Source organism: Chenopodium album, chromosome 18 (genome assembly GCF_948465745.1).
Source record: "Chenopodium album chromosome 18, dcCheAlbu1.1, whole genome shotgun sequence".
In the NCBI taxonomy this organism is placed as follows: Eukaryota; Viridiplantae; Streptophyta; class Magnoliopsida; order Caryophyllales; family Amaranthaceae; genus Chenopodium; species Chenopodium album.
Window position 1 is genome coordinate 15,810,124 of NC_137851.1, and position 17,451 is coordinate 15,827,574.

A 17,451-nucleotide genomic window follows, 5' to 3' on the forward strand; every position below is an offset into this window, starting at 1 on the left:
TCCACCTCAATGTCAATTTTCTCACCTTTAGGTAACTCAAAACTCAAACTACTCACTTCAAAGCTATCTAAAACCCAATGGTTGAATTGTTTGTCAAGCTGAGGAAGTCCTATGTCCAACAACGGCCCCAGTCCTATTTCATGCACTAATTGCTTCTGTGTTGTACTCATTTTCTTAACCCAATGCATGAACTTGACATGACCTCCTCTTGTAGTTGTTTTTTCTTCCTCCTCATTCTTTTCTTCCTCCTCATTCTTTTCTTCCTCCTCTTCTTTCTTTTTAACCACTGCAAGTTCAGTTTTCCTCTTCACAACCTTTTTTATTGGTTCCTTCTCATATAGAACCATTCTTTTTTCTTCAGCCTTTGGTTTTTTCAGTTTGGTTTTCTTTTCCTCTACCTCATCCAAATCCTCACTTTCCTCATCTTCTTCTTTTTCAGCAATAAAAGTTGGATCCTCACTGTCTGATCCACTATCAGTATCATCTTGCTCTTCTTCCTCCTTTGATTATTCTTTAATGATTTTTGTTTTCTTCATAGGGCCTTTGGCTAATGCAGCAGGCCTCTTCTAACCACCTAAAAATTTGATCAATTATAGTAAAATGAACATTTACAAGACAGTGTAATTGCTAGTTTGTATTTGAACATTTATCTTTATAAATATGTACATTACCTTTTTGTGCTCCTTATTTTCTTTTCTGCAGGAGCAGAACTTGCAGCAGGGGCATCTTCCTTAATGTCTTCTCCAGAATCATCTTCTTGTTCTTCATCCTCTGATGGTTCATCATAAGGTACTTGATCAATGACTTTTCTTTTCTTTGCAGGGCCTTTGGCTGATGTAGCTGGCCTCTTCTAACCACCTACAGATTTGATCAATTTCAATATGTAAAATGAACATTTTCAGGTTGCTAGTTAGTATTTGAACATTTATTGTATTAGATATGTACTTTACCTTTTTGGCCTGCTTTCCCATTTGCATGAGGAGAACTTGCAGCAGGTTTAACAGCAGCTGCAGCCCTTGGACGTCCTGCTTTTTTTGGTGTTCTCTCAGCAGGTTTCTCTGCAACTGCAGTTGCAGCCCTTGGAAGCCCTGGTTTTTTGGGTGTTGTTGCTGCTGGTTGCTTTTCAGCAATTGCTGCAGCAGCTGTTGCTATAGCTGATATGCTAGGCAACTTAATATCTGTTAATAAACATTATTAATATAAATATTCTACATTAATATAATTATAATATTATATTGAATATGATCATTATTATATTAAAAATTGTACATTTTATTTACCTTGTGTTTTACTTCTTGTTCTTGTTGCTGGTGATTGTTCATCTTCTTTTTTCTTCTGATTTTCTTCTGGTTCTTTTTTCTTCTGATTTTTCCTTGCAACCATTTTCTTCCTTGGTTGCTTCGAATTTTGTGATGCTTCTTCACTCTTTTGAGACAAAGTTGTGTCTTCATTAGGTTTTAAACCTCTCAATATTCTTGCCAATTCTTCATCATTTTTCAATTATTCTTGTCTTTCTCTTTCCAATTCCAATTCTGTTTCATCCTCAATCTCAATTTCTTCAACACCTATAAATTTAGATCATTTACAGAATGGTAAATGAACATTTTCAATATAAGTGTTATTGATAAAAGGAATTGAACATTTAATTTAACAAATATGTACATTACCTATCTTAAGTTTTTCAACAGGGGCCTGTTTTGGTGCAATGGAAGAACTTGCACAGGGGCTTTTTCTGCTTCAACAGCAGAAATTACAGGGGATTTTGCTGCATCAACAACATCAGTGGATTTTTCAGAACTTGTAGCTGGGGCCATTTCAGCAGCAGTGGCTTTTCCAGCAGCATTAGCAATTGTAGTAGGAGCTTTTTTAGCAGGAGTGGCCTTGCCAACAGCAGCAGTTTTCCTGTTTTTGGTCAGTTTTTTTAGTATTCCCTGAGTTGACACCATCATTTTTTTTCCTGGCAACATTTGTTGATAATTAATGATCATTAATAATGTAAAAGTGCAATAGAAACAATTAATAAATTATATATGTTCATACTTTCTCATTATGTATGAATGTGTGTTTTCAATTGCAGGTTGGTTCTGTGCTGGAGGTGCATCCTCTCCTGGAGGCTCATCCTCTGCTGGAGGCTCATTATCTGCTGCAGCCTCCACTTCTGGTGCAGGCTGAACCTTTGCTGCACCATCAACCTCTGTTGGGGCTTTCTCAGTTGATTCATTTCTGAAAATTAAAAAATTGAAAATGATTAAAATGTTTATCAACTAATATGAAAATGAACATTAGTTGAATCAAATACCCTGTTTTCACTAATTCTGCTGCATCCTTTTCTGGTTGTAGTTGATCATTTTTTCCTTCCTCTTCAGTTGATTTTTCTCTGAGAAGTTTTTGAATGCAAATCATTAGATTATGTATTACAACTAAGAAGTAAATGAACATTAAATACATTGGGGTAGAACATTCAATTTAAAGTAGTATACCCTTGATTTGCTAATGCTCATCATCTGCTGTGGCTTTCTCAGCTGACTCTTTTCTGAAAATTAATCAATTTCAAATGATTAAAAATGTTTATTAACTAATATGAAAATGAACATTATTGGAATGAAATACCCTGTATTCACTAATTCTGTTCCATCCTTTTCTGGTTGTAGTTGATCATTTTTTCCTTCCTCTTCAGTTGATTTTTCTCTGAGAAGTTTTTGAATTCAAATCTTTAGATTATGTATGACAACTAAGAAGGAAATGAACATTAAATACATTGAGGTAGAACATTTAATTTAAAGTAATATACCCTTGATTTGCTGATGCATCATCTATTTTTGAACTTTCCTTCTCTTGTTCACTGAAAATTTTTAAATGTCAATATATAAAAGTATGATTATGTAACAGTATAAAAATAAATTATTGAATTTTTATGAATTATTTATACCTCATTGATTGATTTGTCTCTGACATTATAGATTTCACTTTCAACTTTTTTGGTTCACTAAAATTTTACAAATTATTTGAATTATGAGATTAAGTATTGAACTAAATGATTGTACATTAAATATTACATATATGAATATTTGTAAGTACATCAACTTACTTGGGATGTAGGTTGTCTTCTAATAAATAGGGTTCCCACTTTTTTATAACTTCATTTCTATCCAATTTGTTGTCTATTTCAAAACATTCTTTTCTCTCATGAATTATAGGATAAGGATTGAACATTCCATTGTCAAATTGCATCAAGTGTATCACTTTAAATGGTACATCACTACAATGTAAATTTATATTGTAAATCATAAAAATTGAAATGATGTTGTTATATTAGACAAATGTACAAAATAGTTCATAGAAATGATCAGTTTAGTTGTACCGATGAACATATGTATACATATATATGCACACATATAACATAATACAAATTTTGAACATATAGTGTTTTGTAAATGTTCATTTTACTACACAGAAGTAGAAAGTATATGTTTTCCACTTGTCATTTTTTGTTCATTTCATAAATGTACAAAATGAAATTTAGAAATGAACAATATAATTGTAATAATTAATATATCAGTAAATGTATATATCAAACATAAATTACATGCTATACACATGCTATACAAATTTGAACATATGTATACATATATATGCACAAATATATGCACACAAATCAATTTGAACATATAGTGTTTTGTATTTGTTCATTATATTTCACAGTAGTAGGCATTATATTTTTTCCACATTTCGTTTTTCTGTATATTTCACATAATTTTTGGTTGATCATTAAAATCAAAATTATGCTTACATTCAAATTTAAACAGTAACTTGTTTAAATTTTTATCATCGTCTCAAAAATAGAGCAAAATTATGCTTAAATTCAAATTTAAACAGTAACTTGTTTAAATATGATCAAATTTAAATAAAATTATGTTTATACTTCGAAAAAATCAGTAATACTTACTTTGATTGTTCTTGAACTCAAGAATTTTCAATTGGTTTCCTGAAACATCATCGCAAAAAAAAAAAAAAAAAAAAAAAAAAAAAAAAAAAAAAAAAAACCAAAAAATTAGGGTTTCGTTGAAATTTTTTGCAATTATTTATAATTTTAATATGCAAATAACTTACTCTTTAGATTTTTGCTTACTACTTGTTGAACTTTGTTGCGATTGTGCAATTTCATCTCTAATGTCGGACATTTTGTACGATTATATTCACTAATTTTTGCAGTTTTGTAGCGAAAATGGAGAGAAATGATGAGAGAGAAAATGAAAGAAGATGAAGAGTGAGAAAATGGAGAGAGAAAGTGAGGGAGTAAATGATTATTTGTTTTCAAATTTTTTTTTTTAATATATATATATGGGTGGGGTAGTGGAAGTTACTGGCAGTTTATTTGGAGAGTGTGGGGACGTGGCCACGTGGGGTAGGGAGTGGGGTAGGAAGTAGGGAGTGGGGTAGGGGGTAGGGGGTAGGGAGTGAAACGATGTGTTTCATTGGGGGTGTAGGTTAAGTTGGCTACACTATAGTCTAGCCATAAATAATTGTTTTCTTTGGTGAGCACATTAATGGTGAGCCCATATTTTTTCATACTATCTCCGTTAACTTTTAGTTGCAACTTTGGCCTACACATAGTCCTTACAGTTATATATAAAGTGCAAAAAGTAGGTAAGGAAAAAAAATGAAAATATAACATTAATTACATTAATTTGCGTGTGATTTTAATCCTGAATTTCTAAATTAATATTAAATTAGAAAAGAAATTAAATGTTTACTCTTAATCCTAAAGGCTACATTTAGCATTACCCTTATTACTTATTAGTTTAGCAAGTTGTTGCTTTGTTGTATGCCTGTATAAAATAAGACTAGCTAATTGGTATGGAATTTAGAACAAATTTATTATTATCGTGGTATGATAAAGTATCCCAAAGCCAAGGAGAATCTGTGATTGTATTTTTTAGAAAAGTATTTGTGCGTCTCTCTATAGAAAAGCTTAGGCATAGAAGAAAATCAAGATCAATAGCATAAGGTAATCATTAATCAAGGCAATATTTAATATATAACTAGTGTTTCATCCGGGCGTTGCCCCGAGATGTTACTTTGAGTATTTTTTTTTTTTTAAAAAAAATTTAAATTTTTTAATATTAATAATTTGGAATATAATGTTGAATGTCAAAGAAAATATAAAGAGTAATATGAGTTTTTTTTTTTTTATTTATGGATGTTATTTTTTAGTCTACATTTAAATACATGTATGTGGATGATTAGAGCATAAATTATTGTTTGGAAAGATGGCAAGACGTGTGGCATTCATTCCATGATGTTAGGGGTTCAAACCTCTTTCTATGTGAAAGTCATGAATATTGAATAGTGACGTGGCACGATGCCATGGGTTATTGAGTGGTGACGTGACACACATAACACATAAACGTTTTTAGAAACGCTTTTTAATATATAAGTATATATATAGATATAGATAGATTGGGGTGTAGTAATACGGGTATGTAACGGGTTCATCCACTCCTAGGAATACGCCATGGTACATGGCAAAAAACTAACTTAACCATAAGGTAAAATGGTAAATAGATGGTTGAAGCATAGAATTGTATTTATATATCATCACACTTCTCCGTATTCAACGCTAAATATTTCACTTTGAAAATAAGGGATAGATTAGATTTAGGGCCTGTTCTCATTGACTGAGCTGAACTGAGCTGAAATGAATATTTTATGTGAGAAAGAAATTAGGAGCTGAATTGAACTGAACTTATTAGAGCTGAGCTGAACTCAACTGAACTGAAAATAATCTGATGAGAACAGGGCCTTAAACTTGTACTTCTTATCTGTTGAAACCCATTGTAGCCCACTTGTGAGTAGACCTGGCAATTCCGACCATGACCCGATGACCCGACCCGAATGACCCGACCCATGACCCGAAATTGACCCAAAAACATTGACCCGAAATTGACCCGACCCGACCCATATCCGACCCGAAAATGGAGTTGACCCAATCCTGACCCGACACCCGAACTGACCCGACCCGAAATTGACTCAAACAAACCTGATACCCGAAATGTCCTGAACTAAAATTACCTTATAATTGAACTTAAAATGTCTTATACCAAAAATAACTTAAATTGTTCATCTTTAATCGTAGATAAGCTCATAAACTGAATTGGTAGTGTTGTTATAACAATAACAAAATATATATAGCGTATAAAAATTATTGATTTGAGCTTGAAACAACTTGAACATGACCCGAACAGATTTTGACCTAACCCGAATATGACCCGAACATACTTGACCCAAAATTGACTCGACTCGAACATACCCGACCTGAAATTCCCCCGACCCGAACTGGACCCGATTCCTGACCCGAAGCCCGAATCGACCCGACCCGACCCAAATGTTAGTTGACCTGAAATAACTCGACCCGAATGACCCATTTGTCCACATTGGAGAAAGAGAAGAGTTAGTTCCACTTTATAAGGTAGAAGAGTTACTCCAACTATTACCAATTGATTTTAGCATGGAAGCTCATAAGCCTTATTTGTGGATCAAACTCTCCTCCTTGTTCTAGTTACCCGTACCCATTTTATATGGTCTTAAAATTTAACATTATCACATTAGCTCTTAATACCATGTTAAATCATTAACCCAACCAAAAATTTAACTGATGCTTAAAGTTAATGATCGATTTTTATACTCTATCAACACATGCTTTCACAGGAGGGTGCGTGCCTGTGCTAAACAGAGGGATAGAGCCTTCCCTACAAGTTTAGTAGAAGGTTGGCAAAATAACCTAATGCGTGCCTGTGCTAAACAGAGGGATAGAGCCTTCCCTACAAGCTTAGTAGAAGGTTGGCAAAATAACCTATCATACCATTAATTTAAGAAATATAATATCCTTGACACTTTGGAGATAATTAATGTACTTTTTAATTTAAGAGATGAATTAATCATGATTTACATCTAGAGACTTAATTAGATAATATCTAATTGTGCAAAAGTTAATTAATGGCTATACTAGGATAAACAATTCTACTATGGATTTGCAAAAGGTACATGCCTACCTAGTCCCTAGAGTGGACCTAGTTTATTCATGTTTATGGTTTTCCACCTAGATTTTTCAGAGTGAATTATGAGTTGATTGTCTATATTGTTATAAAACCAATTTATGTTATAAGATTTGTAATCCTTCCAAAGAGTGTCATTTTCTTCAGAGGTAACAAGCCATTTTAATGAATTTTTTATTTATGTGGTGATTATATGATAAAATCCTTTTGTATTTTGTACCGAAAGCTCTTTCGTGTTAATATAATTTAGTTTTTAAGCTAAACCCTTTATAATTGGGTGGAAAATAAGAAAGTTCCTAAACAGTTAACCCTAAAATCTTTAGATGAAACCTTTATTAAAACCCATTTGTTATTCACATGAGAGTTGTCCCACGTTGAAGAAAGGGGAGAAAAAAAGACTAGGCTAACTATTAGCGTACTTACTCCAACTATCATCAAACATAGAACCTTTGAGTTGAACTTGTAAGCGGATCAAACTCTCCTAAAGAAATATGTCAAACTAAATAGATGTAAAAACAAATAATTACCGAGTACTTCACAGCCATGGAACACACCATGTAGAAATAATACTAGATATAAAGAATATAATGTATTGAATATAATCTCGAACTATCAAATTGCCTTTATGATTATCCCAACATAGCAGTGGAAGATGGAAAATAAGCCAAAAATTTTATGGACCTAGCAGACTATGACAGTGAATTGTAGGATTTACAGAAGTAAAACATCTCTGGTCAATTTACAAACAGCTATAGGAAAATTGTTGTCTGATTAAGAACCTAGCAGCAGATGTACAGTTGAGAGCAAAAATTTTATGGCACTAACCGTCTATGAAAGAAAGCCTGTGCCACCACCCTAGTGTATGGATGTCGAACAAGGGCTAAAGTGACTTATGAGCAATGTCATATACAGATATGAGAATTTCAGCACCAATCAATATGATGATGAGCCATTCAAGGAAATCTGACTTCCTGTTCTGCAAAATTTCTTGTAGGAATCTAATATTATGCTGTTCAAGAAAACAAATATGACGTAATTAGTAAATAACACGGAGTAGCAACAGTAGTCATAAATTGCCACCAAAACAATCAACGTATGAATTTGGAGATACAGAAGGGAAATATCATACCTCCACAAACTTCAATTTGAAGTCAAGACTGGCAAATCTCTGTGTCAACTCAAATTCATCTCGAAGATATTCCCAAATTTGAGCATATTTGGCATCTTTCCAAGCAATATCCGATCTGCAAGGCAAGAAGACAATCTTACTTCAAAACACAGGAACAAAGACGTAAACAAAAGACAGAAATACAGAGCTTAATATATGAGGAACGAATTCTCTTTCAACAGGTTGCTATTCAGTCCCAAATTGTATTCATAAACACTACATATAAACAGAGGCTAAAATCTAAAACTATTTCCATTGATGCAAAAGGCCATCAATTGCTAAACCATTAACAGAAAACCACATTACAAAACTGAACATGTATTGTGTTGAGGAACAGCTAGGATAGCATGTAAGTTTCAAGTGACTTTGAATCTCAACGTTTTGCACAAGACAGCTGTCCCAATAATTAAAAACATCCCAATAGTGTATTTGGTACTTAGAGCAGATACCATGCTTCAAATACACAGAAGGTTGGAGTTTCAGATCTAAAACCACTTTGTACAGATACATCTACTAACCATTAGGAATGACAATCATGAAGACATGAACAAGCAACCGGGATGGTCAATTGCATCTAAAAAATATTTGTAAGAGCTTAATTTCTCAGAAGTCAGAACATATGAACCAGTGAGTGCAAAATCTAGACACTTATAGGTATAAGGGTGAAGGGAGAGACTTGAATAAAAGAAGCAACATCCTGATGAGCTATATGCCAATCATATAATTTGCTCCTCTCTTCTTTTCTACAAACACAATTCTGGGTAGGTAGATGGACAGGAAGAAAGGGAAGTAGGAGAGGGAAGTACTGCAATAGAAACAAATGTTTGGAAACATAGTGTTCAGGATTAGATTAGGAAAAAAAATATTAATAAAAAAAAAAAAAAAGCCAAATAGTTTGAAACCTATTGTTCAGAAATAGAACAATAGCCACTTGTGCTTCTTCCTTCCATTGAAGTAGCTTAAACAGTTCTGTCTATTTGCTTAGAAGGAATTAAAACAATAAAATTCAACAAGGATTTGGCATACACACTTAACTGTCATTTAAGGGAATAGCAGCACAATCAGCAATTCAGATATTATACAAATTCCACAACTAGAAATCAGAAGAACTAGAAAAATAGAGGTCAAGCTCAAGCTAAAGTGGAGTGCAAGGAATTACTCCCATCAAAGAAGCCTCACTTCAGACCAGAACCAATAATAACTGCTGTCCGTTTTTAAATTATCCAAATGCTTTCATCATTTCATTTGCAAATTTATAAACATAACTAATTTTATAGACATTTTTCAATTAACATCAGAAGTCCCTCTATAACTTCTGGTCCAGACTTATTCTACAACTTCGGTTCCATTCGTACTACATAATAATTAAATATGACTTTCATCTAACAAAAAACACATTTAAAATGCATCCTAGAAATCAAAATCGAACCAGCAGCCATTGGACCAGCATGAATCACGTTCAATTATGAGTTGAAAGGAGACATGCAATACGCCAATACTGCGTAGATTCTCCTAAAAACATTCTTGAAGCCCTCTATTATTATATCAAGACCGCGTCCACATACTTACCATTATAATATTCTAATTGATCTCAACATTATGTAGCTAAAAATTCAATTCATAGCATCATCTATATGCATATACAAATGATCAGACAATAGTATTGATTTGATGCACATTTCCAGAGAAATCACACATGCTACCAGCTACAGTTCACCATACTCACAAGTCATAACTACCAAATGTTCCATTTAGCAGCTCATTCTATCAGCATACATTCCATCAAATGAATCAACAGTCTAAGTCAGAAAGAAAATAATCACACACGGAATATGAAAACAGTGGCTGTGGCTTGACGCATGAATATCACCTTTCAAAAAGACCAAGTTTAAGAATCACATCTGCCAGATTAGAATTTGCTTTCCCAACTAACTGAAAGAGCTTCTTTCTTTCCATAGTAAAAGTCCCAGTTTTTTCCATTGCACGGTTTATGTCAGTGAACTCTGCAACCATTCCATCAACCTAGCAGGAGTATAAGGATTTGAGAACAGGCCAGATGAATCAAAACTTTCAGAATTAAATATGATAATCAAGGATGACACAAACCTGACGAACATAGTAATCAAGCGCGATACTTTGACCAAGCACACTACCTATGGTACGAATACCATCAATATTCAAGTACTGCAGCATTATGCGATCGAGACCAGCTTGCATCCATGTACTTAGAGTTGGCTTCTCTCTTACTTCATATTCTAGATAGTAAAAGGAAAATGAGTCAGCAAGCCAATATTACTCCCCACACCACTGTAACAAACCATAAATAAGTATATGTGATTTATTTTATTTCACGGTAACCATTAACCATGGCTTTTTAAAATATATTAAACCTTGAAACAAGTCTAAAACACATTTACTGCTAGTCTAGTCATGTTTTATCATACTTTTTTAAGCAAAACTTGCTTAATCCATAAAACCCATTTGAGCTAAGCATGTGCTAGTTTCATTTTCTGGAAACGTGGTTAGGTAGGCTGTGCAAGAGATTTATTGATATTTGGGTAAACAAGATCAAATTCATCATAGTATACTTGTGTAAAAAAAAAAGGGAAAAAAAAAAAAAAAAAAAAAAAAAAAAAAAAAAAGAACAAGATAGCAGTATTTTCTATAAGTCAGAATTGCTATTTAATTTTTTTTAACAAATTATTTGAAAGATTTTTTGGTAATTTCATTTTGAAAATAAAATGAACAATCAGCTTTTATTTACAATAAAACTCAATAAGATAATTAATTATTAAAAAAAAAATACATAACCATGGAGTGCACTAGGTACACACTCATCACACACGTTTCAAATAAACAATAGATATAACTCTAGTTTCTCTGTTTTCAATCTTTTTTTCCCCCTACACTTCCTTTCCTTTCTTTTATTCTAAATCGGCATGCCTCAAGTCTCCTCTCTACAGAAGCTACGATGCTATTTAACTCTCTAATCAAAAAGCTCTAAGGTTTTGTCCAATTTCTACTAAAACAATAATATATGATTAAAGGAGAGAAAGAGAGAGAGACTTGCCATAATTTCTCTTATGTTAGGAAATATAAGTTCAAATTAGTCACATTAATGGCCAATAGGGGCTACCAAAGTCATATAATTTTTTAATAAGTTCAATTTAGGGTCAATGATAAGTTCAGATACATGCTTTAAAAAAATTTAAACCAATATTACTTGGGAGTTGGGATCGTTGATTGTTTAGGGAACAAAATATCCCTCTAAAACAGCCCTATGGTATTTACCTTCAGAAAACTAGAAGTTTTAACTAATCGTCAAGAAGTTTAACACACACACACATATACATATAAAAAAATGGAGGCCAAAGTAATGCATCAAAGGGTTTTGAACATATGCATACTAGGGCAAAAACTGTGCTATCAACAGTGGATAAAAATAAAAGTGCACAAGCAATTCAAAAAAAAAAAAAATAAATAAATAAAAGTGCACAACTATAACAAGATACAGGCCAGATACTCAAAAGATCAAATTTAAGTTAGCGATATTAACCATCCTTTCTCATTTCAGGAAGCAAGCCAGAGGCATGTCTTTCCACAATTTTCAAGTAGCCGTCAACTTCGTGATCACGAACATTGAACAAGACAATTGAGCCATACTGGAAAACCACCATGTAGCCACAATCACTTCCACTTAAGGTAGCACCCACACCCTAGAATACAGAGAATATGATTAATTTGTTTCACCTCACAACATCCAAACTAGAATATGAAGGATGAACAGTTGGTTAACATATCAAAATAAAGACATTCATATAGCTAGCCATAGGTAATTATTCACCAATTGAGCACGGCTGGCACAGTTACCCGTACAGAAAGAAAAATTAAGAAAATTAATTGCTCCTCTCTCTGAGTGTGTACTTCTAAAAGACCAAGAAAAGGTGCTTGTTTATGAAATAATTAGTTCTACCATTTTACCTGCTTCAAGAGTTTTAATTGCAAAAGTAAATAATTCACTATTTTAGAAATGATGATAATGGACTCAATTGAAATAGCTCAATAAATATCAGCACTTAATTTAATACGAATAGTATTTAATATAGAAAAATCCTAAAGGGGTCTCCAAGGGAAACTTTGCAAAAAAAAGAGAGCTTTATGGCAGGTTATATAAGAAGCACGCATTCAAGACCCACTATGGCCCATCAACTATCTCTTAGGCCCCTTAATCCTATATGAGGAATCAGATAATTATAACAAGGAATTAAGTTCTGTAAAAGTTTGCTAGGTTAGGCAAGTAGACATGAAATTTCAAATGAATTGAGCTAGAACATTATAACATATCTCTAGGGTGGTAAGTGGCTATCACAAATTCCTAAATAGCTCAAGTTGTCATTGCATAGGATACACAAGACTTTCAAGTACCTTAGATAAATTTCTTAAAGATGCAACAAGTTGATTTCTACACTACTCAAATACTTTGACCAAATATATATGGGGGGAATATATTATTGCGAAATTGTTGTTGGATTATAAAACACCCAGAGACTAGATCTGAGACCACTTCAATTTGTTAAGCTAAATTATTATCACCCTAAACTAACACTACCCCCATTTTATTTTTTGTTCTAATCACTTTCCATTTATGGTTGTTTTTCTTTTTTTTCAACTCACTTTACTTTATTCCATTTTGGCATATGATCTCTACCATCATACCCCTCTTACACCAAAACAAATACGAATTTTAACTTTCTCTCCTACTTTATATTACACTCACCCACAAGAAATTAATTTCCATTGCCAAATCAATTTCTTGAGCCAATATATGCTCATCAGAAACATAAACAGTGTATAAAGAAGCACAGGGTGTGAATGGGAAAATATTGCATGTCCAAAAGTTTAGAATGCCCAGAAACAGAAAATACTTCACTGAAATGTTACTCTCAACCCCACTGCAGAAATAAGTTTATAGCACCATACCAACCCAGCAGGTAACATCAGCAATGCAGCATTATAATCTCAAGCAAAGGTGGAACCATGTCATTCACAAATACAAATAACATATGGATAGTGTCATGTGCTCAAGTCCTTCAGTGTTTAGTTCTCTGATTTCCAGCCTGACTGCCTGAGGTATGGGATTTAAGTGGGTAAAACCCATGCCATGTGTTTTTATAAAATAGCTTTAAACCAATTCCCCAAACCCATAACATAAGGTCTTATGGGGTTTAGAAACTATTAGGGGTGGTGGCATTGAACCATTACATACATAGATTAAAACCCAACTTCATACCACCAGGCTTCATACTTGACTCCAAACCCAAGCCACTCTACTAACCAAACACACCCTCACTCCTTCCAGTTGATTTTCTAAACATACAAAATATCCTGCAAGATCCATATTCAAGCACAGAATCAAGAATACAAATATAAACCACATACCAATATGATTGGTGATGAATAATTCCTAAAACCATAAGCAATATAAAAGAGGAACCCAAACTTCTGCCATTTTAAATATGCAAGCAGAAATTGAGTGTAGGAACCCAAACAGACATTAGTCTCACTGAAACAATGAAACAAACAAAATGCACTTGAACAAAATTAAACTCACATTTGGTTCAGGCTTAAGGTTTCCAAACTTCAAAACAACATAGTTAGTCATCCTCGACGAAGGCGGGATGAAACTATGCTTGTTCAGTTCCACCAAGCTCTTCAAGTCCACACTACAAGGAAGAAAAAAAAAGCACCAAATTTCAACTAAAGATCAAGCAATGAGGCAGTGAGATACAAGAATGAATGAAATAAATTATATATGAGCCCAAACAGTTGTAAACAAGTTTAAATTGATATCAGTTTATCTCAAACCTCAACAAATTCCAAGAAAACACCAAATATAGCAATATTAATAACAGCAGTATGCCAATATCCAGTGCCAGGTTAGACACATTGTGAGGATTCAAAAAGAAAAACTTAGACCAACAACTCCCTAACCTTTTTTTGTTGCACTTTCTGTTTATATCCATTTCTTTTTTAAGGTTAACACTTCTACTTTTTTTCTATCTAAACACTCTCTTAATTATACTTCACTAACCTCATTTGAAATACATTTTCTTACACAAACCTTCTTTGCTTTTGTTGTTACAATAACAGAAAAATTAAAAATAAAATAAAACAGAAAGACTTTGTCCCTAGCTAATAAACCACATTTGATTGGACGTCATTTTTTAAAGATAATTCTCACGTAAATTCCACAGCTACTCGGTAGACTGTATCATTTACAATGTGAAATTTATACCTCCATTATGCCAATATATTATTCTTTTGAACATTAATCTTGGGACATCATAGCCATCCTAAATAAGAATCTCAAACTCAAATTAGTCTATTATTAAGATGGTCCCAAATAGAAATATCATCTATCATTTGGTTACAGAGGAGGTAAAACTTCCGAGAAATAAAACATCGCCCCTACTCTACTCATACTGGCAACAATTCTTACAACCAATTTCCTCGCCTTGTCCACATTACCAATTGAATCATCAATAACGTAAGGAAATGCACTTAACAATCATGTAAGACTGTAAGAGTTTCAGACTCAAAGAATTACAAAGATTCAAATGATCAGTCTAAGAAAGAACAATCTAAACCACTCTACTCGTACTGGCAACAATTCTTGCAACCAATTTCCTCGCCATGCCCACATTTCCAATTGAATTATCAAATAATAAGTTTCATACTAATTCACAATGAATAAAAAGAATAGTCAAAGAAAGAACAATCTACAAACCCCTCTACTCATTCTGGTAGCAATTCTTACAACTGATATCAGAAATTTACAAAAATCAAAAGCAAATTGAAATATACCAATTATACAAAGATTATCACATTATCTTATCCCCATGAATTTTGCAGAACAATTACTATACCCCGAATTATTGACATTGAAACGAAATGAAATTATACAAGATAAAGAAGAAATCCAACATTGAATTAGATGAAAAATAACCTGGTAGAGAAGAAAAAGGCGCGAACAGGAATAGCAGGGCGAGTATTAACATCACCATTTTCATCAGTATCATCAAAAGAAACAGCATCAACAACCTCAGAACACGAAATTGGCCCATTCCACTCAAACTTATTCGTATCCAAAGGTGAAACAGAGGAAAAACAGCGAAAATCCCAGGAAAATAGGAGCAAAGAGGAAGAGGGTTTTGATGGAATTAGGGTTTTGGAGGGTGAGAAATTCGAAGCAGGAGAGAGAAAAAGGGACAAAGAAGAGAAGGTGGTGAGAGTACGACGAGAGGAGGAGGAGAAAGTGGTGATGATGGCGGAAGGAGAGGGTTTAGGAGGAGAGAGGAAGATAGATTTGAGGTGGGTGTCTAGGGAGCGAGACGCAGGACGCCATAGTTTCTCCATTGTTGAGGAAAAAGAGGAATGAAGGAGAGAGAAAGAGAATTATGGTGGTGATAACGGTGTCAATGGCTCAATGGTGAGGGTGGCGCAAAGAGAAATTGGTGTGAATGGTGAGAGTGGCGCTAAGAGAAAGCGTTAGATTTTTGTGGGAGAGCGAGTGTGTGTATTTGGCATGCGCTAGGGGTGTTCGTGGTCCGGTTTGGCACCTAAACCTAAAATGCGTCACATAAAACCTAAACACATAGTAAAATACAATTTGGCGTGATAGGGTGTGGTTAGTGGTTTAATTGCAAAGCTATTCATTCAAGGGTGTACGGGAGTTAATTGGCAAGTGGATGGATTGGCGTATTGATCAAGTCATAACCTTATTATAAAGCTTGGCACGCTATCTATTTACCTTAGATGTAATCCCGTAGTTTTTAAGGGGGAAAAAAATATTAAAAGGCGTTAATCGGTAAGCTTTGATGTGGCAAAATTAGTTGATTTGACCAATTCTTGTTGATGATTGGCTAATACAAATACAATAAGCTAATTGGAGTGTTTGCCTTGTTTAGAGTTTATTTCATTCAATAAAGGTTGTTTTCCGCTAAGCTGATTAGAGAAACTTTTTCATTACCTAATTCAAGTAATTTAAGATGAAATGATAATTATACCATCATTTAACAGCATATCTATCTTTTTTACAATAACAAATCTTTCACAATATCTATATATGTCAATGTCTTTATTAGCCAACTAGTTAATTTAATCAACTAGTCCAAATCAATTAACACGATTAACTTTAATTTTCAACTTTAAACTATTCACCGAACACGACCAATGACTTTTGGAGTTTCTTGCTATATTTTATGATAATTATGAATTTATAACGTAATAATAGCATTTATAATTACTGAGTATATAACATTGTATAATGATACACTAATGTTAGGTTATTTTTAAACCTTTATATAATTATAAATGTGGTTTATAGTTGTATTGAGATTTGGCTTAAAATTTTTGGAAACCGCACTTAAATTCAACGCTTTTCCTCTTTCTTCCTGCGCCCTTTTCTCTCCTCTCCCTCCTCTATTGAAGCGAACTATTAGTTCTCCATTGAAGCGCTGACCGAGCTTTTTCTCCTCCATTGAAGCAGCTTATGCGGTGAGCTTTTCATCTAATTTTTAATTTTCTTAAATTTCGAAATCCGGGATTATAGTTAATTTAATTGTCACTTGTCAATATAATCAATTTAGGATTGATTGCTTTTGCCTTTCCTCCATTGATGGTGCTTGCATCTAATCTCACCTTGACTAAAAGTTTTTCTTCTCTCCTATTATAATAATTTTGGTTGAAATTTGTGTTCATTTTTAATCTACTTTGTTCAGCTTCGTTAATTTCGTTCTTTGTCATTAATCTCATACTTATTTATTCGAATTTTTTAATTTTTGATTTTCTTTTGTAACCTATAAATTTTTCCCTAAACTTTTGTCTAAATTGAACTTTAAAATTGTAACTGATTTCCATAAATTAATGATTTTGTTTCCAGATTTCTTTCAATCACACATAGCCTCTACTGTTTAGCACAACTTTCATGTCAATTGAGATTCAAGTTGAGGTATTTTCTCTACAGCATACATGTGTGTAGTATAGGATTAGAAAGATATGTAATTGTGAAGTCTGATGTCGGCTAGAGTTTTGATGAAAGCGAGCCAGGTCAAAGATTCATATATCTTCTCCTGATGGTCTCTATCTCAAAGGTATGGCTACTAGATTCGGTATTGATAGTTGATGATATGGAACATATGATGCTAATATATGTATCGATGTATGTGT

At 33.3% G+C, this 17,451-nt stretch overlaps 1 protein-coding gene across 1 annotated transcript; it reads right to left on the reverse strand.

Annotated features, from left to right (window-relative positions):
* Window positions 1–7,625: 7,625 nt before the first annotated feature.
* LOC145593183 (protein RETARDED ROOT GROWTH-LIKE-like) lies at window positions 7,626–15,811 on the reverse strand. The gene is made up of 7 exons (XM_081649689.1): window positions 15,230–15,811; window positions 13,835–13,946; window positions 11,780–11,939; window positions 10,330–10,478; window positions 10,094–10,245; window positions 8,185–8,299; window positions 7,626–8,064 (listed from the first exon to the last, which is right to left on the reverse strand). Exons 1-7 carry the CDS (start codon window positions 15,637–15,639, stop codon window positions 7,936–7,938), a joined length of 1,227 nt encoding a protein of 408 aa, XP_081505815.1. The 5' UTR covers window positions 15,640–15,811; the 3' UTR covers window positions 7,626–7,935.
* Between the last annotated feature and the right edge of the window lie 1,640 nt (window positions 15,812–17,451).